The sequence below is a fragment of the Saimiri boliviensis genome, chromosome 6 (assembly GCF_048565385.1).
Source record: "Saimiri boliviensis isolate mSaiBol1 chromosome 6, mSaiBol1.pri, whole genome shotgun sequence".
NCBI lineage: Eukaryota > Metazoa > Chordata > Mammalia > Primates > Cebidae > Saimiri > Saimiri boliviensis.
This window is the reverse complement of record NC_133454.1, coordinates 132154589-132180800: the sequence shown is the minus strand read 5'-3', so window position 1 is coordinate 132180800 and position 26212 is coordinate 132154589. Positions and strand designations below refer to the sequence as shown.

The following is a 26212-nucleotide window of genomic DNA, read 5'->3' as shown; positions in this document are numbered from 1 at the left end:
AATAGCAAAATTTGTATCATTATTAGGTACAGAGAGAAGTCTGTTGGTGCTAGAGGGAGACTAAAGATGGATGCCAAGTCAAACAAAATTATAGAAATCTATCATAGGCTTGTATAAGGAGACCAGTTTTATTTAGCTAGGGACTTCCTATCTTTTAACTGGATCTCTGAGCTCTGGAAAGAGCCCACACGGAATCCTGGGTCTCCAAAAATGGAGAATTATTATGAGCTTAGACACATGATGCTATTACAGTGCACTTAAAAATTTTTTTTTAAACAAAGACATTTCTAAGTGTCTAAACCACACTCTTCCTTAAAAACTTACAAGTAACCTCTGTTGCAATAACTATTTTAGTCAAACAAACAGGTAACACACTAAAAAAGTAAGCAATCTAATTGCTGAGATGAACTTGTCTGTTTACATTCTTGGGGTTTCATAAGAAGAAACAACTTTCTCCCCCAAAAAGAGTCTGGTGCCTTCTCCATTTTCTTAAAGAAACCCCGGGCTGTTATAAATTATTTTAGATCCCCCACGCAGCAGAGGGCACAAGAGAAAGGGGAGACAGCAGAAGTGAATGAAGAAACAATTCAGTCAACTGAGAAGAAAAAACTTTTGCTCAGAAGCAGACAAGGTCCTAGGAGAAAACCAAAAACAAAACATGAAGGCCTTTTAAATGTAAACACACATATATGCGCACGCGCACGCACACACACATGTACACACGTGTGCGCACACGCATGCACACACACCCGCACACACACACACCCCTTGGATGTTAGCTTTTAATTAAGCTGACTTTCAACCATTGAGCTGCTTTAAAAATATATTTTTAAATCTCATTCTGTATTTCAACTTGGACAAATTGCTGCTATTTCAGCAGTACAGTCATTACTCTTGCAGTTTGGCCTGGCTAGTGAAAACGTGGCCATGTTATATAAATAAAGGCCCCTGGTAGTCAAAATCAAAATCTTTCCTCTTTTTTCCTTTCGCTGGCCATTTTTCTCCTCCTATCAGGGAATTTAGCCACTTCAGTGGCCTTGTTCCCCATAATTTGGAACTTCCTTTGGATTTGACCAAGTCAGAGAGAGTTCAATGGGAAAAAGACTAAAACAACAAAAACAAACAATCAACAACAACAAAAAAACAGTTAAGCAAAACAATCGCATAACTTAGACCAGGCGTCCCCAAACTACGGCCCGCAGGCCGCATGCGGCCCCCCTGAGGCCATTTATCCGGCCCCCCGCCGCACTTCAGGAAGGGGCACCTCTTTCATTGGTGGTCAGTGAGAGGAGCACAGTACGTGGCAGCCCTCCAACGGTCTGAGGGACGGTGCACTGGCCCCCTGTGTAAAAAGTTTGGGGACGCCTGCCTTAGACGATTGCTGAGCACTCTAATGGTAAGGGGAAATGACGACCAGCTGGATCTTAATCTTAAGTTTAGCCAAGACAAACCACACTTCAGTTACATACCTAGGGTTGGGTCTCAGGCTGAAAACTACTCTCCACCATCCTAGAAGCAGGAAAAGAAAGGAGCGCTTCCTCTTCCCTTTTGGAAGCGAGCTCAAACTCCATAAAGGAGTTACCTGCGTTCCATCGTCACGGAAGCAGGAAAAACTTGCTGCCTTGTGTTGGAAGCAGGCAAGACTCCACAAGGAGGAGTTGTACAGGGAAAAAAGCTTCAGCTCTCAACCGGATCTTGGGAAATCAGGGATTCTCTGGAGGGGGTGCTTGCAGGCTTCAGCAAATGGTCTTGTTGGTTTGAGCCATAAAGTTAGTTCAAGCTGGTACCAAGCGCCCATGGGAGACTTGTCAAACATCAGGGGCACCTCCACTCAGAACACCTCAGTGGTCACCAAAATGTAAACCCCGAGTATCTAACACAGGTCTCAGTTAATTGAGAAAGTTTCCATTGCCAAGGCTGAGGACGCACACGTGACGCAGCCTCAGGAGGTCAGAGCAGTTTGATTTTATACATTTTAGGGAGACGGGAGACATTAGCCAACATATGTAAGATGAAAGTTGTTTTGGTCCGGAAAGAGGGGACAACATCAGGCAGGGAGGGGACAAATGGTCGCATTCTTTTGCATTTCTGGCTAGTGTCTCCAAAGGAGGCAATCAGATACGCGTCTATCTAGCAGAGGGGTGACTGAAATGGGAGGCAGGCTGGCCCCACGCCGTCCCAGCTGGAGTTTTCCTTTTAGCTTAGTGATTTGAGGGGCCCAGGATTTTCCTTCCACACCAGGCACCATCGAACCAACAGGTTCTACTGTTATCATCTACATGAGGCAGATGAGGAAACTGAGGCACAGGCAAACCGCCAGCAAGAAAGTGCTAGAGCCTGGAGTGAATGCGAATTTCCCTGACTCCCAACTGCATTGCACGCTGTTGGGGTGTGCTGAGTGGCAGCTCAGGCAGCTGTGGCCGTGGGGATCCCGCACCTCGAGTGACTCCCTCTCCCCAGGGTTGGAGCCCAGCCCCACTGCACCCTCCAGTGGCTGCTCTGGGTCAATGCGGTTGCTGTACCTCCTCTAACCCCAGGGTGGTGCTTCCCAGAGCCTCAGGACCAGGGGCTCCCATCCCACCAGTGACGCAGACCTAAAGTAGCCCGGCCTCAGCCTCAGGTGCCTCTCAGCTTGGAGTTGTGGTGCCGTATCACCCCGGTGATCACATGCCACATCTGTGCTCCCTCCCGGGCCATCCTGAGTCCCCCACTCTGTACCAGGTCCTACAAAGGCCCCCAGATGGACAGGGCAGCCCACAGCCTCTGTGCTTGTGGGTGAGGTGGATAACCAACCATCAGATAAGGCAAGTCGGGCTGAGGGGTGACCTGAGCCCCTGATAGGATGGGGCCGCCATCCGGGAGGAAGGATGTCCACGGCCCCTGTGGGTATCAGGGTGGGCTTCCAGGAAGAGGAGGAAGAGGCCTTGGAATGAGCTTCAAAGGAGATGCATAACATTCAGGATGTCTAGTCCTGTGGCAGCCACAAAGCCCACGTGTTTGGACCCTGAGGCCAACTCGGCCGTTGTGACCTCTCCAGCTCCCTGCCCCAGCCCCCGCCCCAGTGTTCAGCCCAGGCTTGGCCACTCTGGTGCCAACCAAGCCTGCAAGGGAACCAGCAGTATCCCAGATATCTCCCCACCCCAATGAAAAGGCCAGCTCTAGAGACCCAGGAGCCACTGTCTAGGCGGGCCCCTCCGCACACTGGACCCCGGAAACGCTCCATGGAGAGCAGGATTTCATGGATCTGAAAGTGAGGGAGAGAAACTCACTGTCTCCAGGAGCTCCGAAAGGCAGGGGCTCGGAGAGGCACTGAACCGCCCCAGCTCTCCAGCCCCGTGCTCCTACATAGCATGGCCCAGAGGCCAGGCACGGTGGCTCGTAATCCTGTAATCCCAGAACACTTGAGGCCCAGAGGTTGAGACCAGCCTGGCCAACGTGTTGAAACCCCGTCTCTACTAAAAAGACAAAAAATTACAGGCAGGCACCTGTAATCCCAGCTACTTGGGAGGCTGAGACAGGAGAATTGCTTGAACCCAGTAGGTGGAGGTTGCAGCGAGCTGAGACGGCCCCACAGCACTATAGCCTGGATGCCAGAACGAGACTCCATCTCAAAACCAAAAAAACCCCACACTTACTAATAGTGTGATTTGTCACGAGCCACGGCAAGACACTCTTGTGAGTGTGGGGACTGCTGTTAGTGAACACACCAGGACATGGGTGTCACCCAGGTGGACACATGCCCCACAGGAGGACCCTTGGGTAGTACTGTCACCCTGCCCAGGAAGGCAGCAGGGCTCAGGGCCCAGAGCAGGGCTTGGAGGAGGCCCGCTGTCAGCCGGCCCCTGCCCCCACCGCTGTCCACAGACCCTCTGGGCAGCCTCAGGCAGGGCTCCTTCCTGGCGTACAAGCCCCTCCTCAGCCCTCCCCACCCTCCTGCCTTGACTCCAGGCTCTCGGGAGCTCCCAACACCTCTGCTTCCCAGTGAGGGAGGACCCTCCTCCCTGACTACACCTGCAGAAACCTGAGGGTGGCTCCAGTGTGACCTGGAGGGGTCACTTACCATGCCGGCCCCTCATCAGCCATGTGGGTGGTGGAGGTGGGTGAGGCTGGGCTGTGAGCATCCCTGGGTGCCTCTGCAGGACTGCCTCCCCAGCACAGCTGTCCCCAGGCTGTACCTGCCTGCTTGGGAAGTCCTCAGTCCCCAGGGGCTCCTAGGTCTACCTCCACACAATCTGCAGCTGGATGCGGGTACAGGAAGGGAGGGGACCCAGGGACCCAGTCCCTGCTGGGTCTGTGGTGGAGGGGGTGGGTCCCTGAAGGGTCAGAGTGAGGGGAGCCTCCCGGTGGCTCCTTGGAGATGGGGGACGTAGAGAGGTGGGGTGGGGCCTGCTCACCCCGTGTCCCCCACAGGCCGCTGCTGGCTGGACGCCCTGGAGCTGGCCCTGCGCTGCTCTAGCCTGCTGAGACTGGGCACCTGCAAGCCGGGCCGCGACGGGGAGCCGGGCACGTCGCCAGACGCATCACCCTCATCGCTGTGCGGGCTGCCAGCCTCGGCCACCGTCCACCCTGACCAAGACCTGTTCCCGTGAGTGGGGCGAGGGCACAGGAGGTGGTGACTCATGGGGTCTCCTTGAAGGTGAGGAAGACGGAGAGGTCGGCCCAGCCTCCGCTCTGGTGGGCTGCAGGGCTGCAGGCAGGGACGTGTTCCTTGCAGCGTACCTTAGAGCCTCGGCTTCTTCCTCTATAAAACGGGGCGAATTGTGTCAAGCGTGGCTTGTGGAGGCGATGACAGGCCGGAACGTAGGGAAAGCGCGGAGCAGCGAGGGCTGGGAGGCCCAGAGGGGTGTGCCAGGGTCTCACCCTTGACAGGGACCCACTGGCACCATCCACCTTCCAGACTGAATGGGTCTTCCCTGGAGAACGATGCATTCTCAGACAAGTCGGAGAGAGAGAACCCTGAGGAGTCAGATGCCGAGACCCAGGACCACAGCCGGAAGAACGAGAGCGGCAGCGACCAGTCGGAGACCCCCGGGGCCCCGGCACAGAGAGGGACCACCTATGTACAGCAGGCCCAGGAGGAGCTGGAGGAGGTGAGAGCCCCGGCCCCTCGCTCTAGAAGCAGAGGTGGCCACGCCTCATCCTGGGGGTGCCCCTGGGGGCCCAGGGGGAGCCTTTGTCCCCATCGCTTGGCAGTGAGTCTGGGAGCTGTCTGGTAGGTGAGCAGCCTCCTCCCCTCTTCTGAAGACGCGGGCGGCCTCTGGCTGGCTGGCATGCAGATGTGGGATGGGCAGGGGCAGCTCTCTTCTCGGGCTGGAATTCACTGGCGGGAGAACCAGAGGCTCTGGAGGGGCCCTTGACCCCTTCTGGGGGGCGGCCCCACTTCCTGGAGGAGCACAGAGGAGGACGTGCAGGGCGTGAGTCCCAGGCTTACAGGAGCCTGCATCCCTGCCGCTCCCTGGGCCCTGGGACAGCCGTGAACGAGACAGAGCTGGGCCCTGGGCCCCGGTGCAGGGGCAGCAGGAAACAGACAAGAAACTCGCAAACACGGGAGGAGGCTGGGGAGCAGCTGAGGGGACAATCCGGGCCGGGGACTCTCTGAAGACGTGAGTGAGGAGAGGGAGGATGGCGTTCTAAGAACAGGGACCGTCACCACTGCACAAAGCCGAAGCAGGGGCGGAGGCCGAAGCAGGGGCGGGGACCGTCACCAGTGCACGAGGCCGAAGCAGGGGCGGGGACCGTCACCAGTGCACGAGGCCGAAGCAGGGGCGGGGACCGTCACCAGTGCACGAGGCCGAAGCAGGGGCGGGGACCGTCACCAGTGCACGAGGCCGAAGCAGGGGCGGGGACCGTCACCAGTGCACGAGGCCGAAGCAGGGGCGGGCGGCGGGCGGTGGTGGCAGTGTCCAGAGTGCACACCCTCAGATGAACAGCCAGGGCGCTGACTCCCCGCTGCCAGAGAGAACACACATGGTCCTGGGCACCATGGGGCATCTCAGGAAGGGGAGTCCAGAGGAATCACAGGATCTGAGCTTCCACTGGGCGGCTTGGGCACAGGCTGAGGAAGCCAGGCTGTGCTCTGGCGTGGGTGCTGTCAGGAACAGGAGGCTCTGTGATCTGGGATCTTGTCATTCTCATCCGGGAAGTGGGGCAGGAGGAGCAAGGCCGTGGCTGTCACTGAGGGCAATGGGAAGTCCCGGTTGCAGCAGGAAAGGGGATTGCGGTCCCTGCTGCTGTGTGGGCGAGCATCTTCTTCACATCTTGCTCTGCAGGGACACAGAGCGGGGCATCCATGGTCTGTGGAATTCCTTGTGTTCAGTAGAACACCGTGGTCTCCCAGTGGCTGCTGTTCCCACAGAGCTCAGGCTCCTGTGCAGGGATGGGAAGGTTAGGATGCGCCTTGCGGGGAGTAGACCAAGGGCTCCAGGAGCCTTGGGCTGAGAGTGTTGGGGAAGCCACCAGCGGGTTAGGCAGGTCCCTTGGGACAGCCGAGGAGCAGAGGTGGACACTGGGCCACCTGTAGGAAAGGGCCATTGTGGGGAGAGAGCTGAGGGTACCCTGGACCCGGCTGTGATGGAGAAGGGAGAAGTGGCACATTCAGGGTCTTTGGAAGGTGGACTGGGCAGATCCCAGCCAGAGGGCAATGCGTGACGCTGCTGTGAGCCAGGCAGGGTGGGCTGCTGCAGGCGTGAGCCCAGGGCTCTGGGCAGAGACCTGGGCATGAGGGCACAGGGTGGACAATCAAGGGGTGCTCAACCTTCAGAGGCCGAGCACAGATAAGCCTTCACAGAGGTGGGCAGGGAGGCAGGAGGAGGGGTTGCAGGGCCAGCAGTGCTGCGGACCAGGGCAGGATGAGAAGAGGGGGTGACGGCTGCATCGGTGAGGGGCGGTGGGGACCTGCACTAAGAGAGCCTCAGGAGAGAAGAGAGCAGAGGCTTGGGGAGAGGGTTCAGGAAGATGACGGGCACGGACAGAGCTGGAGGGTCCCTGACAGCCGAAGCTGCCCGCCATTTCCACGCCTCAAAGCTGGCTTGGAAATCAAAGCTACAGCACTGAGCCCCCGACCGCTTATGGGCCAGCCCCTCACAGGGTCAGACATGGCTCCTGGGTGTCACACATACCTCCACTTGGCCAGTGCCACAAGAATCTGTCTGTGGTCCGTGGGCACAGAGAGGCGGAGCCATTTGCCTGAGGCCTCCCGGCAGCAGGGGCGAGGTCCTGACTCACAGACCACACCCCATCTTGCCCCCTCCCCTGGGCAGCTGTGGTCAGGCTGGACATGCACACAGCCCTGAGTTCAGATCTCGCCTGTGCCAGGCACCAGCTGTGTGGTTTTGGGCAAGCCACTCGTCCCCTCTGTGGAGGGAAGGACAGGTATCCCTGTACCCTGCGGCTGTGGTGAGGTACAGAACTGGAGCCCTGTCACCCCAAGTCACGTGTTCGGCAGCTGTGTGAGGGTTAGATGTCTCAGGAGGGGAGGAGGTGACGGGGCCTTTGTGAGGGGCTCACAGGCTGCAGAGGGGACAGATGAGTTTATGGCACTCATGATGGTTTTGTGGGTGCAGGCCCACCTCCAGACTCACCCAGTTGTCTACATTCAATATCTAAAGCCTTCTGTATACCAATCATACCTCAATAAAGTGGTTAAAAACAGAAAAAGAATATAATTTTTTAAAAAAAATGGAAGAGCAGGCTGGGCACGGTGGCTCATGTTTATAATCCCAGCACTTTGGGAGGCTGAGGCAGCTGGATCATAAGGTCAGGAGTTTGAGACCAGCCTGTCCAATATGGTGAAGCCCCATTTCTACTAAAAAATAACGAAAATTAGCTGAGGCATGGTGGTGCACACCTGCAGTCCCAGCTACTCAGGAGGCTGAGGCAGGAGCATCGCTTGAACCCAGGAGGCAGAGGTTGCAGTGAGCTGAGATTACACCATTGCACTCCAGCCTGGGTGAGAGTGAGATTCCATCTCAGAGAAGAGGAAGAGCGGGTGAAAGCCCTGCTCCCCAGGGAGCTGTGAAGACAGGGCGGGCGGCCCTGGGTCCCACGAAGCACAGATGCGTTTCAACAGCAGGTGCTGAAAGGCTGTACCCTGCCCTTGGAAGGGGGCAGGGCATGGGGTCCCTGGGCCAGGAACAGAGACAGGAGCAGGCCGGGATCAGGGCTGAGGGTGCCCCAAGGGCAGGGTGGAGACACCCTGGGAAGAGTTTACATCTGACGGGGCTGAGTTGGCCTCATGAGGCCACGGGGACCAGGCCAGGGGTTTACACCTGAAGGGGTGGCAGGTGCGGCCTCCTCCAGCCGGAGCTGCCACTGCCCCCCACCCTTCCTCGAGGCTCCTCCACGAGGGCCCTGACTGCAGCCTGTCTGCCGCAGCTGGGCGAGGCGTCCCAGGTGGAGACGGTGTCGGAGGAAAACAAGAGTCTGATGTGGACGCTGCTGAAGCAGCTGCGGCCGGGCATGGACCTGTCCCGCGTGGTGCTGCCCACCTTCGTCCTGGAGCCGCGCTCCTTCCTGAACAAGCTCTCCGACTACTACTACCACGCAGACCTGCTCTCCAGGTGAGCGCCATGCTGGGAGGGCACCCCGCACCTCGCCCTGCATCTGCAGGAGACCCGCAGCCCCTCAGCCCCTGCCTCCCCTGTGGGGGCTTCCAGAGTCCCCTGGCTGATCTCAGCCCACTGTTCCTGCAGCACTCCCCTCCCAGGGGGCCCTGTCTCCAAGGTGGGCCTGGGAGGAGCTGGTGAAGGGGGAGCATCAGGGCCAGGGCCATCTGTGGTAAGAGGGGGCTCAGTCCCAAGCACCTGCCATGCACCCTGAGCCCTGCACCCTCAAGCTGGAAGGGATGGGATACAGAGGCCGGAAGGGGGCTTCAGGCTTGGGAGCCAGGCAGAGGGAGCAGGGTGGGGGCAAGAGTGTGGGCGGGATGCTTCCTGGAGTTGGGGGCACCCTGGCACAACAGTACCCTCTCTGCCCCAACGGGGGAGCAGCCCTGGCACCTTCCGACCAGAAGAACCCACTTCCCTGGAGAAAATTCTGCTTGGGGGTGGCCAGAGTACCTGGGCCAGGCAGCTGAGTGGGTGGAGGTTGGGATGGTAGGAGGGAGGGGTCAGGGAACACGAGGGTGGCCTATGGCCCTCTTAGCGGGGGTCTGCATTCTCCCGCCCTGTGGCAGGGCCGCGGTGGAGGAGAACGCCTACAGCCGCATGAAGCTGGTGCTGCAGTGGTACCTGTCTGGCTTCTACAAGAAGCCCAAGGTGAGCCCCTGCCAGCCGGGGAGGGGGGTGCTGCAGCCCACAGGTGTGTCTGCTCAGCCCTCTTCCCTTGGCACTTTCCCTTGTCCCCGGGCCGCCCCCTACTCCACATGGCCTTGAGGGACCCTGCTTACCCCACAGAGGGCCCAGGTCCTTGGTGATGGGGGGCAGGGCCCCACTTCCCACAGCGGGGTTCTGGGTGGCTCAGGCCAAGCCCCCAAGGGTGGTCTCGGTTCCCTGAAAGGCCCAAGCTGGACTCCTTCCTTATCCCCCAAGAAAACAGCCTCAGGCCGTGTTAGAGATGGTGCCAAAAGACAGAGGCTTTCAACCCTGAACCTCGAGGAACCTTTGGGAGCTGTGGTTTTCCTAAATTTTTAGCCATGGAGCCCCCTTTTAGAACCACAAACCCAAGACTCCAATGACAGCAGGCTGCTCTGGTTATAGTGAGGGACAGGTGCCTGCAGCTCCCCTGACCTCACCACAGAGCCCTGGGGCTCCCTGGGAAGCAGGTTTGAAAACCACAATCCTGGTTCCACTTCTTCATTGTGCGGATGGGGAAATTGAGGCTCGGTGAGGGAAAGGATGGCCTGAGTCACATAGCAGGTGTGGGGTGGAGGTGGGACTCCTGACTGCCTGGTGCCCTCCGTGGCCTTCAGCAGGCTGTGTTCAAGCTGCAACCAAGGTCCAAGGAGAGTGTGACAAGGTTGGGGTCTTGTGTCCCTCCTCCAAGCTAAGAAGTGGACAGGATTCCCCTGAGGCTATCCCCCAAGAATGTAAACCACAGGCAAAACAATCCCACCAAATCAGAAGTGAGGTGCTGTTCCCAGATGCTAGCAGCAAACCAGGCCAGCAGGCAGCGGGCAGCCCACCCATGCTGCCCCCCAGGCCACATCCCTCACCTGTTCTGCAAAGCGGGCCCCTTACCCGCCCAGCTCCTCACGTGAGTCTCTGTTGTGTGCAGGGAATCAAGAAGCCCTACAACCCCATCCTGGGGGAGACCTTCCGCTGCTGCTGGTTCCACCCCCAGACTGACAGCCGCACGTTCTACATAGCAGAGCAGGCAAGAGCCCCTCCGCTGCACCCAGCCTGGGGGCTGGGCTCGTGGGGGGGCGGGGCCCTGGCAGTGGGCAGGAGCAAGCATGGCCCCGAGAGCCCACTTCCTAGGCGTCCCACATCCTGCCCAGTGGAAGGGCTGTGGACCCCGACGCTGCCAACAGGGGTTCTCGCAGAAGGTACAGACATCTCCATGGCGGTGACAGCAAACGGCATCTCCCTAGGGAGGGGACAGAGCATTCCATCTCTCAAGGGGACCTTCTGGGGCAGTCAGGATTCCTGAGCCCCACATGGAAGCCTGTCTGCCCTGGGCATCGTGAGCGGTAGCCAGGAAGGCCCCTACCTGAATCCTGGGACAGGGATGGGGGTGCATCCCAGACAGGGAGGGGTTTTCTTTGAAGCTGGGCTCCTGCTTCCTGGGATGATCTGTTTCTGAGCTGTTTACAGAGCCGCCTCTCTGCACACAGGTGTCCCACCACCCGCCCGTGTCTGCCTTCCACGTCAGCAACCGGAAGGATGGCTTCTGCATCAGTGGCAGCATCACAGCCAAGTCCAGGTTCTACGGTGAGGAGGTCACCCCGGGCGCCCCTGGGGCTGCAGGAGCCAGTGGGCCAACGTCTCAGCTGGGGGCCATGTGCCTGTCCCTCCCGACCCTTGTAGTCAGAGACCACCATGGTCAAGTGCTCACACCCGGGCATCAGGCAGAGCTTGCCCGCAGCTCCTGAGCTGAGAGTGGGCACCTTTTGTAGGGACGCCTTGAGAACTGATAGAGGCATCTGCGTGGAAAGGTGTGGACCCGGGCTGAGCAGCCCCAGAGCGCTGCATGGCTGTGTGAATCTACTAAAATGAAACTTAAGGCCGGGTGCAGTGGCTCACGCCTGTAATCCCAGCACTTTGGGAGGCTGAGGTGGGCGGATCACATGAGGTCAGGAGTTCAAGACCAGCCTGGCCAACATGGCAAAACCCTGTCTCTACCCAAAATATAAAAATTAGCTGGGCCTGGTGGTGGGCGCCTGTAATCCCAGCTACTTGGGAGGCTGAGGCAGGAGAATCGCTGAAACCTAGGAGGTGGAGGTTGCCATGAGCTGAGATGGTGCCATTGCACTCCAGCCTGAATGACAGGATGAGACTCTGTCTCCAAAAAAAGAAAAAAATGAAACTGAAACCAAAGACTTTCTGTGGCCACATCACAGCCCTCAGTGTTGGCCCCAGAGTGGGACGGGGAGGGGATCTGTGGTCTTTGCAGCAGCCCCACTGGCCTGCCCTGCTTTGGGGCCTGGCGGCTGCAGGTGCACAAAAAGTGGCCGTTTCCGTGTCTTCCCAACGGTCGCACGTTTCCCGTCGGTTCCGTCACGGGTGGGCGTGTGCTGGCTGCCTCTGTGCGCCTGGCTCTCCTGGATGTGTGGAAGTCTGGGAGGGGCCCACGTGCCACTGCCCTCCCGTTCAGCCCACCTTTTCCACCTCTGCCCCCTCCTCACTGGCCATGCCCATGACTTGGCCCTTCCACAGGGATGTTTAAAGTCTGAGGGGGCACTCAGGCAAGTTTGAAAAGGTTTGCAGCCTCCACCCTGAGAATCTTCAGTTTGGTGGCTGCAGTAAACCAGTAACAAGTCAAAGATGAAACAACTTCTCAGCGCAGATGTCACATACACACCGGACGGGGATTTGACAGAATCTCAGGCCCAGGGAGGTTAAGTGATGCACCCACAGTCACACTGCTGGAGGTGCCAGGAGCGCGTTTGGCTGATGGAAGGAGCTCTGACCCGCTGACTCAGGGTCAGCCACAGGTGTGAAGGGGCTGTCTGCACTCACTGGTCCTTCTGCCTCTTGTCTCTGCAGGGAACTCGCTGTCAGCTCTGCTGGATGGCAAAGCCACGCTCACCTTCCTGAACCGAGCAGAGGATTACACCCTCACCATGCCGTACGCCCACTGCAAAGGTGAGAGGCTCAGCTACCCACCCCAAGGGCAGAGCCAGGCTCTTCCCTCAGTGACGTCAGCTGGGCGATAAACCCCTTTAGTTATTTGCTGGAAGATATATTTACTTCACCTTCACTCACCCCTGATTTTTTTTTTTTTTTTTTTTGAGACGGAGTTTTGCTCTTGTTGCCAGACTGGAGTGCAATGGTGCGATCTCGGCTCACAGCAACCTCCACCTCCCAGGTCAAGTGATTCTCTTGTGTCAGCCTCCTGAGTAGCTGGGATTACAGGCATGCGCCACCACGCTCAGCTAATTTTGTATTTTTATGAGTGATGGGGTTTCGCCATGTTGGTCAGGCTGGTCTTGAACTCCCGACCTCAGGTGCCCCGCCCACCTCAGCCTCCCAAATTACAGGCATGAGAACCACCACGTCCGGCCTGGCCCGTGACTTCTGAAGGTGCGTCATTCCAGGTAGATTGCTGTCCTACCGCCCTTTCAACACATGCATTTTGTTTGCCTTCTGGCTTGCATTGCTGTCTGGGATGATCAGCTGTCAGCCCTTTTGTTACATAATCTGCTCTTCCCTGTAAGCTGCTTTGAAGAAACTCTCCCTGCCTTGGTGCTCTGTAGTCTTGCTATAGTGTGTCAAAGTTTGGATGTCTTTGGATTTTTTTCATTAATAGACTTTTTTTTTTTAAAATAATAGTGTTGTGTTTACAGAAGAATTGAGCAGGAATACAGAGTTCCTGTGTGTCCTTCACACAGTGCCCCCTGTCTTTAACATCTCACATTGAGGTGCTACATTTGGTACCGTCGATGAGCCAGTCCTGATACATTGTTATTAGCTGAGTGTACAGGTCCCTTCTCTTGGCTTCTTGTGTTGCTCATTATATGGGTTTTGATTAAGACAGAAGGACCTGAATCTGCCATTACTGTATCTCACAGAATAGTCGCACCACTCTAAAAATATCTTATGACGAGACATGAATAGATGGATCCACATACTGCTCTGTCCCCCTAGCCTCTGGCCACAACTGATCCTTTACAGCCTCCATAGTTTTGCCTTTTCCAGAATGTCCTGTAGTTGGAATCATATGGCATGGAGCCTTTTCAGATTAGCTCCTTTCACTTAGCAGTACGCACGTAAAGATTCCTCCACTGGGCATCCCTGCACTTTGGGAGGCCGAGGTAGGGGCATTGCTTGATGGGGAAGTTCAAGACCAGCCTGGGCAACATGGTGAAACCCTGTCTCTACCAAAAATACCAAAAAATTAGCCAGGCGTGGTGGTGCACTGGTGGTCCCAGCCTTGGGAGGTTGAAGTGGGAGGATTACCTGAGTCCAGGAGGTAGAGGCTGTGGGGGGCCTCATGACACCAGTGCACTCCAGCCTGGGCAGCAGAGTGAGACCCTGTCTCAAAAAAAAAAAAAAAATCCTCCTTTTATGACTTGATAGCTCTGGATATCTTTTTAATTTTTACTGACTGAGGATTTTTGTTTGTTCCAACTCTTTGAACCTGAGGTTTCGTGGCATTGATCAAGTCTGGAAATTTTTAGCCATTATTATTTTTTTAAGGACCTCACTCCTGATTTCTCCATTTTTCCTAGAACTCCAGTGAGACCGAATTTAAACTATCTCCTTCTTTGCTTCCTCTCTCTTAATGTTTCCATCATTCTTTTATTTGTTTGCATTCTAGATAATTTATTTAGATGTATCTTTTACTCTATAATTAACTTGACATGTGACTCATTCACTGAGTTTTCTATTTTGATATTTTGTTTCCCAAGAAGTTCTACTCTTTTTCAAACCTGTTGTTCTTTTTTCTTTCTCTCCTTTTTTTAAGATGGAATTTTGCTCTTACTGCCCAGGCTGGAGTGCAGTGGCACCATCTCCATTCACTTTAACCTCCGCCTCCTGGGTTCAAGCAATTTTCCTGCCTCAGCCTCCCAAGTACCTGGGATACAGGCATGTGCCACCACACCTGGCTAATTTTGTATTTTTAGTAGAGACTGGGTTTCTCCACGTTGGTCAGGTTGGTCTTGAACTCCTGACTTCAGGTGATCCACCCGCATCAGCCTCCCAAAGTGCTGGGATGACAGGAGTGAGCCACCGCACCTGCCTTTCCTGTTCTTGTATACTGGTACCTGTTCCTTGGTCATGTTTGCAATCCTTTCTTACAAATCTTTGAGCATTGTAATAAAAATTGTTTCATCATTTCTATTTGGCCATTCTCATAGTCTAATTTGTTTGCGGCTGGGTCCCCTCTGTCCACAGCGATGCCCTCAAAGATGCTCAATAGTTATTCAAAGAATGGCTGAATTCCCTTGGGATTCTAATTTTGCTGGTGTTTTGTTACTGTTTTGCTGCCTGAAGTTGTTTGACTGCCCCTCACATTTTCTTAGCAAGTTGTTTCTGGGACACAGAAGTGTAGGTTTGAATCCCAAACTCACCTCATGCATTCATGGAGAGGGTTTCTTTTTAACCCCTAGAGCACAGGCCGATGCAGGGGTCCCCTTGACTCTCCCTCTGGGACGAATGGGCTTTCTGCAGCTGTTTCTTTTGCTAATGGCGTAGCCAAGTGAGAGTGCCTACTGTGTGGAAATGTCTCAGAAAAAACTCTCCTGGTTCCTCTGACCCAAGGACCTGTCTACCACTTCCCAGGAGAACCTCAGAAACCAGGATCTCAGATCAACAAATGCCCCTCCTCCTTTCCCCCCTCCTCCCACTCCCCTTCTCCATCTCCCCCTCCCCCTCCCCCTCTTCCTCCTCCTTTCCCTCTTTATTCTTCTTCTGGGGGAGTTCCCATATTTTCTTGTACGCTCATTGACTCACCCATGTTTCATATATTTTTTTCAACTTTGTATTACGGCAAAGTTCAAACATATGTGTCCGGTTCCCCCACGAACCCACAGCACAGCAAGCCACTCACCTTCATGCTCTCCCCCAAGTTAATTGGTGGTAAATCCCAGACATCATGTCATCTGAGTATTTTATTTTATATCACTAAAAGATAAGGATTTCCCTTTTTCTTGTTTGTTTGTTTGTTTGAGAAAGAGTCTCACTGTGTCCCCCAGGCTGGAGCCCAGTGGCACCATCTCAGCTCACTGCAACTTTTCCTCACAGGTTCAAGCGATTCTCCTGCCTCCGCCTCCTGAGTGGCTGAGATTACAGGCACCTGCCACCATGCCTGGTTAATTTCTGTATTTTAGTAGACACGGGGTTTCACCATGTTGGCCAGGCTGGTCACAGATTCCTGACCTCAAGTGATCTGTCTGCCTCGGCCTCCCAAAGTGCCGGCATTACAGGCGTGAGCACTGCACCCAGCCAGGATTTCCCTTCTTGACCGTAACTAAAATACTATCACCAGACCAAAAAAAAAAAAAAAAAAACCCACTCTTCCTTGTCGAGTCTGCAGTCCACATTTGGATCCCCAGTTGCAATGCGCCTGCATCCTGCTACCCGCCCCCTCGAGACAGCTGGCTGTTTGGCCGGGTCTCCGTGTGTGGCCGCGCTCTGCGCACGGCTGCCCCGTTTCCCTCCTGTTTTTCCCTGCAGTGTGTTCATGTCTCCGCCGTAGCCCCTCCAGTGTGGATTTTTTCTGGCTGTGTTCCTGTGCCCTGGGGATTTCCTATACACCATCAGTTGCTTTGATCCCTAGATGCCCGATCATGTTCAGCACAATTTTTTCAGCATGACGCTTCATCGAAGGTTTTGTGTGTTTCCACAGCAGGGCTCACGGGGCCCGCTGTTCTCTGTGACATTCGTGGACTTGATTCTCATGCCTGCACCCGTTCCCATGTCAGGCATTGCAAGATGGTGACACTCCATCCTCCTTCACTTCATCACTGGAAGGCTTCTCAAAAGAGAAACTTCCCCTTGTCCACTACACAGCTACCCAACAGGACTGGTTTGTTTTAGGAGAAATCCCAGGTTTTTTAATCTTTTCAAAATAATGAGGTTTTTCCCCTGCTGTCTTCCCAAGGTGACTGGCGAAGGTGATTATTGCCACGTATTATTTGACAGGAACGCATTTGATGTTTTAGAACGTTTCATTGTTCACTTTATTGATACTGAAATTGCCCCATCTTTGGCCGCTGGGGGCCATCGTTGGCTCCGGAGCCCCCTGCACACCCTAGCAGCCCTGCCGGTGTCCCCCCTTCCACCCGGACCGCATGTGCACCCTGCACATTGCCTGCACCGGACTTCAAATCGGCCATTTCTCCAGAGAGCTCCAGTTCCTTTCACTAGGAAATAACATGTAGTGACCACAATCTCAGGGGCAGGTCTGTTTTGTTTTTCTTTCTTTCTTTTTTGAGACAGACTCTCACTCTGTTGCCCAGGCTGGTGTGCAGTGGTGCAATCTTGGCTCACTACAGCCTTGACCCTGGGCCTTCCTCTCCCTGGAGCCCACAGACCCCTCGAAGCTGCACAGAGCTACTCTTTCGTCTTTCCAGGCGCGTAGCTTTCCACCGTGTGCGTGGCCAGGATGTGCTCGCACAGCACCCTCCGGAGGGACTTGGGGGTGCCTCAAGCCTTTGTCACGACAAGTAGCTTGTCGCTGTTTTCTTCATGTTTAAGACGCATATCTCCCACACATTTCTAAGTGGTTTTCAGAGTGCCAATGTTTGCGTTTCGATGGTGGCCGTGGTGGTGGCATTCTTTAATTAGATTAACTCCTCCAAACGCTGGAAATGGGGGAGTTGTTCTTTCCTTCATTAATTGAAAAAAGATGCATTAATTTTTTTAAACATATGGGATGCTATCCTGGGTACTGCTGCCTGCTCTGTTCTGGGTGCCAGCCTGGGTCGCAGCAGTGAGCAGGAAGACGCCTGCCCTGGGGAGCATGACGTCACAGCAGGAACCATGGAGTCAAGTGAAGCACACGTGTGTCTCACGGGGCTGGTGGCCTCCGGAGCCTGGAGTAGGAGGCGAGACCCGGACATGCGAAAAGGCGGCGAGGACAGTGTCCCCTTAGTGGGGAGATGGCCCCCGAGGGACCAGGCATGCCTCCCGGGCTCCACAGCCCACCAGCCTCTCCACGTGGGGCTCTGCTCCCAGCACCTCTTATCCTTCTCACCCTCCCAGAGACTGGCACAGGCCTCCTCCCAGGGGTTGGTGCTGCTGGGTCGGGACTCAACAGGGCCTGGGGCTCAGCAGAGCTGGGGCAGCATAGGCCCTGACACTGGCTGCATTTCAGGACTCCTGTATGGCACGATGACCCTGGAGCTGGGTGGGAAGGTCACCATCGAGTGCGCCAAGAACAACTTCCAAGCCGAGCTGGAATTCAAACTCAAGGTAGTGCTAGCCGCAGCCTGGGGCAGGCAAAGCCAGGGAAGGAACGAGGCCTCGGGGATCCTCCTGCACCCTCCCCACCCCCCAAGGAAGGTTCCCCAAGGCAGTGCACACAAGGAGAGCAGCTCTTGACATCCCACAACACAGACAGGGCCCAGAAAGGGGAGGCTGGTGCCTGCAGCCTCACAGCAGAGCCAGCTCAGGGCCTGTCTCCGTGGCAGGGACCCTGCATCCTTGAGCAGAGGTGTGGGGGTCATAAAAACCTTGCTGGCTACTCTTGGTTGGGTCTGTCCCTCCTGGGCTCCCAGGCACCCCAAGAGAATAACTGTTCCATGCCCCCATGGGGATGTGACTCTGGAGGGTCCCCAGCCTCTGCTCATGGGTTATGTTCTGGGTGTGGCCCTGCAGCCCTTCTTCGGGGGCAGCACCAGCATCAACCAGATCTCGGGAAAGATCACGTCGGGAGAGGAAGTCCTGGCGAGCCTCAGTGGCCACTGGGTAAGGGGCCAACCCTCAGGGTAGGCACGGCTGGGCAGTCATCACCAGGCCCACCTCTGACCCCGCTGGCCATCTGGGGCAGGATAGGGACGTGTTTATCAAGGAGGAGGGGAGTGGAAGCATCGCGCTTTTCTGGACCCCGAGCGGGGAGGTTCGCAGGCAGAGGCTGAGGCAGCACACGGTGCCACTGGAGCAGCAGACAGAGCTGGAGTCTGAGAGGTGAGGCCTGCTGGTGCCCAGGGACCCTGCTGGCCACAGCCTGGCTACAGTGCTGTGAGCAAGGCCCCAGGATGTCCCTGGCTGGGAGGGCAGCCTGGCGGAACCCTCAGAGCAGATTGCATGTCCCAGAAAGGACAGATGGAGGGAGGGGGTGTGGCCTGGAGAGGAGCAGCCTCCCCTGACCCCTCACTGGTGGTGGGTGACCAACAGCTGCCCAGGGAGGTCCCTACAGGTGGGAGGTGGGAGCTCAGTGCTGGAAAAACCCATCTCATGGACAAAAGAAAAGCTCCCTTTAAGGTAGTGAGCTCCCTGTTATTGGAGGCAATCAGGCAGAAGTTGCTCTGTGCCTTCCTTCCGGTGCCAAGGGGCCCTGATTCCCAGTTGCCTAAGGGGTGGTGGGGCTGTCCGGGCCTCTGGCTTAGGGCGGGTCACTGGCCCGCAGGCTCTGGCAGCACGTCACCAAGGCCATCGGCAGTGGCGACCAGCACAGGGCCACGCAGGAGAAGTTTGCCCTGGAGGAGGCGCAGCGGCGGCGGGCCCGCGAGCGGCAGGAGAGCCTCACACCCTGGAAGCCGCAGCTGTTCCACCTGGACCCCGTCACCCAGGAGTGGCGCTACCGCCATGAGGAGTGCGTGCCGGCACAGCCCTGGGGCTGCAGGGTGGGGCTGGGCTGAGAAGGGCCCAGCGGTCCCCGCTTCCCTCTCACCTTCACTCTATCCCCTGGAGGAGCCGGTGGGGGAGGGTCAGATAGTGACACCCGCCACCACCGCCCCGCCAGTCCTTACTGCAGGCCCTGCCCGTGGGTGTGGGCAGTGGTCACTCTCCTGGAGGTCTCTGGCCACTGTTGGAGGAGCTGACAGCTGGGCCAGGACAGCCCCCTCGCCTGAGGCCCACTGCCTGTGCTGATGGACGCCCTGTGGACCCTCTAGCCGCAGCCCATGGGACCCCCTGAAGGACATCGCCCAGTTTGAGCAAGACGGGATCCTGCGGACCCTGCGGCAGGAGGCTGTGGCCCGCCAGACCACCTTCCTGGGCAGCCCGGGGCCCAGGCACGAGGTCAGCACCCTGCAGGCCCCACCCAGGCTGGTCCTAGTGGCCACACCTCGCTCCTCACCTGGCTCCTCCCCCTCACTGTGTTCAGCCTTAGCTGGGGCACCCGCTTAGGCCCTCACGCCCTCATCCCCCAGTCCCCTCGTCCCTCCCCTTCCCTTTCCTGCCCCGTATGGGACTCAGGAACCAGAATGTGCAGGACGCTGAGTTCCAGGCCACCTCGGTGTGTGTCGGGGTCTACTGTCTCTCAGCCCACTGCCCCCAAAGCCTCTGTCTGCCAAGTTAGCAGCCACATGATCCCATTCCACTGATAAGGAAATGGAGGCCCAGGGCCCTGCCAGGTAGGAGGGGGAGGAGCCAGCACTGGCACAGATCTTGGGCCTGGAAGGGGTAAGCAGGACACAGGGAGGCTCCAGGGAGGAGCCGGAGGAAGCCACCTTGGGTGTGTCTTGGTGCCTTGCCCTGGACGGCCACCAGGTGGTGCCCGACCCACATGCACCCATTCCAGGTGTGCGCACACCTACTGTGTGCAGAGCGCGGCCGGTGCTCACCTGCAGCAGGCGGGATGGGGGCATGTTCCCCAGGTGGTGCCATCTGGGCCACACTCAGATGAGAAGCCATGCTTGCCTGGTGGCCCCAACTTCCCCAGAAAGCTGGGGGTGGTGGTATCTCCCTGGCCGCACGTCCCATGCTGTGTGCGGAGGGACCAGGGAAGACGCCTCAGGAAGGCAGATGCAGCCTGCACCCCTCTGTCTGCAGCACAGCTGCCAAGTCCCCGGCTCAGCCCAAACCACCTTCCCTTGGCCCAGCCCCTCCCAGTCCCACTCCTCCTCCCCTCCCTCCCCACCTCCAGCAGATGTCCACCCCCAGTGCCCTCTGCAGCCACCCATTCCTCGGCCTCTGCAGTCAGGCTGGGCCCCACCAAGCCTCAAACAGCGTCCCAAGGAGTACCTTGTGGCCAAACCCACCGGCCCCACCTCTGACCACACCTAATGTGGAGTGTCCCTGGCATCTCTCTGGCCCTGAAGGCCTGTTGTTACACGGTGGTCCCACGGCCAGGCTCTGCTTTCCCCACCCTGAGCATTGGTTTCTGTCCTGGGTTCCTTGTGAACTCAAATAAGGCTGAATGGACGAGCCCTGCCTGCACTCCTGGGACGGTGCACAGCCAGCTGAGTCTGGGGGATCCCCCCTGGGGCTGTCCCTTGACGTGGGGAACCCTAGACATCTGGGGTTCCTATGGACCCCACCAGCTCACACAGTGGCCTCAGCTTTCATCTGTCCTTGTGACTCTGGGGTCAGAACCACCCATGGCCCCCATGCCATCATCTCTCCATTTATCGGGTTCAACCCCATGGTGGCACAGGGCAGGCCTGTCTGCACCGCCTCGTAGGCCCTTGTCACTGTGAGGGTCAGCAGCCCTGTGTCACCAATGAGGAAACAGGCCCAAAGGGGGCATGGCTACTCCAGGCCATGCTGGGGCTGAGACGACCCCTCTAGCCAGCTCCACACCAGCAGCTGTCTTCCCTGCCGGCTGCTGCCTCATGTCCCAGGGTCTGGGCAGGGGGCATGAGTGGCTCTCAGCTGCAGTGGCTCCATTTCTCTGCAGAGGTCTGGCCCGGACCAGCGGCTTCGCAAGGCCAGCGACCAGCCCTCCGGCCACAGCCAGGCCACAGAGAGCAGTGGGTCCACGCCAGAGTCCTGCCCAGAGCTCTCGGACGAGGAGCAGGATGGTGACTTCGTCCCTGGTGAGCACCCCGGCCTAGCCCCACGGTCCCTGTCTGTGTGCAGAGCGCAGCTGGTGCTCGCCCACAGCAGGCAGAATGGGGCATGTTCCCTGGCTGATGCCATCCAGGCCAGCTGACGCCCCTCTCTGGTGGACGCCTCAGATGCCACCTGGCTGGAGGAGAGTCCAGAGAAGCCCCTGCCCAGGTGTAGGGCAGTCTCCCAGCAGAAGCTCCTCTGCCGCCCTGAGGGGCCCCCAGCATGCTCTGGCCTCTCAGAGTCTGGGGGGCAGCCCAAGGGCCAACGAGGGGCAGGGTGGGGGCGGGGAAGAAAGGGAATGGGCCCAGGCCAGGAGCTCCCCAGCCGTGGGGGCGGCTTGAGGGGCAGGTCTGTTGGCATCCTCCCCAGCCCTCTGCTCCTCTCCTGCCACCAGGAGCTGTGTCTGCCCAACTTTGTCCCTGCCTCTGTAGTGGATGAGCCTTGTCTTGGCCAGTCAACCTCCTGCTAGAGGCTGGTCTAGCCTAGGGGTTCCCTCCAGAAACACCCTCAGTGCCCTCCCTCATCTCTGGGTCTCCGGCTTGGCCCTGCATGTTTCCCATGAGTGGGTAGAGGCCCAAGCTGGATGTGACCCGTGACCCACATGCCGGCCCCCCAGATCTCCAGCTCACCGTCGCTTCTCCCCTCCCCTCCTGTGTCTCCCTCGGGGCTGTCCCAGGCAGCGAGAGCCCCTGCCCTCGGTGCAGGAAGGAGGCGCGGCGGCTGCAGGCCGTGCACGAGGCCGTCATCTCCGTCCGAGACGGCCAGCAGGAGCTGCACAGGTGGGCCATACTCCGGGTGTCCATCCGGGCTCCGGGTCAGAGAGGACAGGGAGCTGGTGGAGCTACGGCAGGAGGCGGGGAGGCCAGGAGGCTGGGACCGGGGGTGTCACTGGAGCAGGAACCCACAGACCTGCAGGGTAATGAAAACCACCAGGGGCAAGAGAGAGGCTGTGAGAGGGGCAGGCGGTGCAGGGAGTTCAACTGGCCACGTTGGCCATGCCTGGCAGACACTGAGCCAGAGATGTCCTGGAGCTTAGAGGAAGGTGCCAGCCCGGTATAGCCTGGGGTAGCCCCAGGAGAGACCCCAAGGTACGAGGGCTGAGATGGCAGCCTGGGCTTACTGCAGCGCCCCGCACCTGCACACCGTGGCTTCTCAGGAGTGGCTGAGGAAGGAGCCAATGGGATTGGCCGAGAGCCCTGGGCGTGGGCCACCAGGGCCACGTGGCCCCTTCCTGTCACCAGATACCACCGATGGGGGCACAGCACAGGGTCCATCTTGGGTCCAAAGCTCCTGGCTCTGAACCAGCCTGAGTGACTCACTGGCTATGGGACCTTGTCTGTCACATCTCAGCCTCCCGTTTGTAAAGTGGGGTTGGTAGCAGTACCCCAGAGTGGAATGCAGCCAGGACACAGGCCTGGGGCCTCTAAGAGCTGCCATTATCCCTGGGATTCCACTCTGGGTCCTGGCAGAAGAGCCCTCAGGAAAGGGCATGTGCCAGCTGTGGGGTTTGTATCCATGACCAGTTACAGATGCAGGCGGCTGGTGCGCGGAGGTGGGGATGGCACCTGCCTTTGGTGACAGCGCCCTCTCCTGTGACAGCAAAAGAACCCCCACGCCCTTCCAGAAGGGTGCTCCCGGGTGAGGCTGTGTGGGCAAAGAAACAGGGAGGCCTGGCTCCCCAGAAGCAGGTCTGCTACCAGGCAGTTGCCAGGACACAGCCAGAAGCTTCTGCAGCAAAAACCAGATCCATATCGGAAGCCAGGTTCTCCAGGGCAAAGTACTGCCAGCCAGGAGCTCAGACAGCGGCGTTTACTCCAGCTCAGGATCCAGGGTCTCCATGGCAAAGCACTCCAGCTCAGGGCCAGGGTCTCCATGGCAAAGTACTCCAGCTCAGGATCCAGGGCATCCATGGCAAAGCACTGCGGGCCACAGGCTGGAAAAGCAGCGTCTGCTCCCTCACGGTCCTGGAGGCTGGGGTCCGAGGTCTGGGTGTCACGGGGCTGGTTTCTCTGGAGACCTCTCTCCTGCCTTGCAGGCGCTACCTTCTCACCATGCCTGTCCTAACCGCCTCTTCATATAGGGACCTTCGTATACGTTCCTATGGGATCAGGGCCCACCCTAATGGTCTCAATTTAAATCAATACCTCATTAAGGACCCGATCTCCAAACACTGTCTCATCTGAGGTGGAGGGGTTCAGACTCCAACAGTGACTGTGGCAGAGGCATGATTCAGCCATAACCACAGGGGTGGCGGGAGGAGGTCAAAGACCAGCTGCCCCATCCCTGGCCCTCCTCTGCCCTGGATGTGCCCAGGGAATCCCAGTGGAGCCGAAGTGCCCTGGGGCCCTTCCCCTAACAAGCTGTCCACTCACACCTGCTCCGATGTCCCTGGAGAGCAAGAGGTGCCATCCCGTCTCCATCTCGGCTCCGTGTCCAGCACCTGGTCAAGCACCCAGGGCACCATCCTGGCCTGTGGGAGGAGGCCTTGCTGGCATTGGCACAGCCCCCACGACCTCTCCTCTGTCCTTGCAGGCACCTCTCGTTCATGCTGAGCTCCATGGCACAAGCAGCACAGGGACCAGCCCCTGGCCTCCTGCAGAGCCCGCGATCCTGGTTCCTGCTCTGCGTGTTCCTGGCATGTCAGCTGTTCATTAACCACATCCTCAAATAGGAGCCGTGGGAGCAGCTCCTGGCCAGCCCCAAGCCCTCCCTCCCAGGCACCCAGCACTTTAAGCCGGCTCCGTGGAGGCACAAAGGTCCAGCAAGCACATCCACTGTGATGGGAGGCCCAGGCACAGGAGAGGCCTGGGGCCATAAGGGCACTGCGGCCCGGGCGTGCTGGGCACCTCTCGTGGGGGCGCTGGCCTGTCTGCAGGGCCTTCTGCTCAGCACCAGCCTTAATGCTAAAGCCAAATGCAGCTTCTGCTGTGTGACTCCCTCCTGGCCATCTTGTCTCGCCAACCCAGTGCAGAGGATGGATGGATTTAGGGTGGGAGGGCCTGTCAGGGCTCTGGACAGTCACAGCCCAGCAGCAGTGGGTGGGCAGGTTTGGAAGAGCAGCCATGGAATCCCAAGTGGCCCAGGAGCACCCCTCATGCACAGATGCACAGGCCTGCCTTCCTGACACCCTGCCCACAAAGCCGGGGCCCTCCCGGTGGGGCCACTGGTGGGTGGTGGGCACAGGTGAGGGCCGCTCTGGGGAGGGCATTTTGGTTTTTTATTTCACCATGTGCTGTTTGGATGGGAGCCCCACAGAGGCAGGTCCTGGAACCACCCCACCGCCACACCTGGACGATGGCTCCAGTGGGGAAAGCGCAGGTGGAGGTGGGGGTGGGTGCAGGTGTGGGGGCGGTGCAGGGGTGTGGCTTAGCTGGCCCTGCACCCAGGTCAGGGAGGCTCAACTTCGCCACTTTACTCAGACCGATGCACAGTCTTCCCATTTTACACTTTTTTAATAAACGTAATTGCAATATTGGAGGCGAGGTGCAAGCCACAGTCAGCCTCTGCGTCTGGCCTCAGTCCCGTGTCTGTGCTGCTCTTCGTGTGCGTGCGCGTGTGTGTGAACATCGACACAACTACGTATACATACAGAGCCTTAAACTATGTCACGGTGGTGCCATCTGAGCTGGGGCGGGCGGTTCGGCGCCATCTGAGCTGGGGCGGGCGGTTCGGCGCCATCTGAGCTGGGGCGGGCGGTTCGGCGCCATCTGAGCTGGGGCGGGCGGTTCGGCGCCATCTGAGCTGGGGCGGGCGGTTCGGCGCCATCTGAGCTGGGGCGGGCGGTTCGGCGCCATCTGAGCTGGGGCGGGCAATTTCGTTTTCCAGTTTTTGTACTCATGTCCTTGTCTTCCCTCCTCCCCCATCTGGGGATGTGTATGTGCGCCACACCTTGAAATAAACAGACACATGTGTGTGTTCTCTTCTTGGGGCGCTTCTGGAGATGAGAGGAGGGCTTCCCAGGAAGACTCGACGCCAGCATGGAGCTGTGTGGAGCTGGGTGGAGGGGCCCAGAGGGAGGAGGGCGCGGAGTTCTCAGGGTGCCATGAGCAGCCAGCCCGACCTGTGGAGCCCATGCTGGGAAGCCAGGGTCCTGATGAGCCAGCTGAGGACAGGGAGTGACAGGGCGCAGAGGCACTCCAGGCACCTCAGAGGCTGCTGGGGGCCGTTGGCACAGCCCCCAACACTGGTCCCCATGCTGCCAATCACTGAAGGGGACCCCAGGCTGGACCACCTGACCCGCTGCCCCTGCCTGCCCCTTGCTTCGGTTCCCCTGTGGCCATCACCCCTGGTACTCAGACACCAAGGCCAGTGGAGCGGGCCTGTCCAGGGTGCCCCTGAAGGAGGGGTGCAGAGGGAGACTGCAGCCCAACCCTCACAGCAACCAGAGGACACAGGTGACAAGAGGGAGGGCGGCCAGGCAGCACCCAGGAGACGGGGACACAAGGGGCCTCGGCTCACCACCTTCCTCTGCAACTCCCCACCTCAACCCCCAGGGTCCCAGGAGAGGAGGGGCTGTGGCTGTGGTAGAGGGGGTCCTGACACTCAGCTCATCTGAGAAGCTGCCTGTATACCTCAGACAGAACCCCCTGAAACCACTTGGAGGATGGGGGGCTGCCTGGCTCCAGAGCCCCTGTGTGGAGGCCACACGCCATGGGGCAAACATGAGCTCCGAATGTGAGCCCCGGGCGCAACAGCCTTCGGCATCCTGACACTGGGGTAGGCTGCTCCAGACACCCTGCCAGGGACCCTCATCTTGTCTCCTGCACCCCAGGCCCATGCAGAGCAAAGGTGCTCAGCCAGATGGTCCTGCCCGGAGGCCGCCTACCCAGAGGTCCGCCTCCCACCAGCTCCAGCTGACTGCAGGGCAGGCCTGCGCCTAACACCCCAGCTCCTTCATACCCCCAGGGACAAGACTGGAATCCCCTCCAGAATTCTCCCTCTATCTTACTAGAACTGTTTATTTTTAAATTTATTTTTGAGACAAGGCCTCACTCTGCCACCCAGGCTGGACTGCAGTGGTCTGATCGCAGCTCAGCAGCCTTGACCTCCTGAGCTCAAACGATTCTCTTGCCTCAGCCTCCAGAGTAGCTGGGACTGCAGACACACACCACCACGTCTAGCTCCTTTTCTTTAGAGACAGGGGTCTCACTGTGTTGCCCAGGCTCATCTCA

General features: G+C 58.1%; 1 protein-coding gene across 4 annotated transcripts in view; it reads left to right on the top strand.

Moving 5' to 3' along the window:
* Nucleotides 1-24365, top strand: part of OSBPL5 (oxysterol binding protein like 5) — a 72242-nt gene extending 47877 nt beyond the window's left edge. For all 4 annotated transcript variants that reach the window (XM_074401860.1, XM_039471021.2, XM_074401861.1 and 1 more), the window contains exons 8-22: nucleotides 4411-4585; nucleotides 4898-5090; nucleotides 8374-8558; nucleotides 9173-9254; nucleotides 10213-10311; nucleotides 10772-10868; nucleotides 12144-12242; nucleotides 17419-17516; nucleotides 17922-18011; nucleotides 18094-18230; nucleotides 18673-18858; nucleotides 19160-19286; nucleotides 20887-21025; nucleotides 21718-21820; nucleotides 23574-24365. In XM_074401860.1, coding sequence (XP_074257961.1) covers nucleotides 4411-4585; nucleotides 4898-5090; nucleotides 8374-8558; nucleotides 9173-9254; nucleotides 10213-10311; nucleotides 10772-10868; nucleotides 12144-12242; nucleotides 17419-17516; nucleotides 17922-18011; nucleotides 18094-18230; nucleotides 18673-18858; nucleotides 19160-19286; nucleotides 20887-21025; nucleotides 21718-21820; nucleotides 23574-23712 — 1949 coding nt within the window. In that variant the 3' untranslated portion in view covers nucleotides 23713-24365. The remainder of the gene's footprint in view (nucleotides 1-4410; nucleotides 4586-4897; nucleotides 5091-8373; nucleotides 8559-9172; nucleotides 9255-10212; nucleotides 10312-10771; nucleotides 10869-12143; nucleotides 12243-17418; nucleotides 17517-17921; nucleotides 18012-18093; nucleotides 18231-18672; nucleotides 18859-19159; nucleotides 19287-20886; nucleotides 21026-21717; nucleotides 21821-23573) is intronic.
* Nucleotides 24366-26212: the final 1847 nt, after the last annotated feature.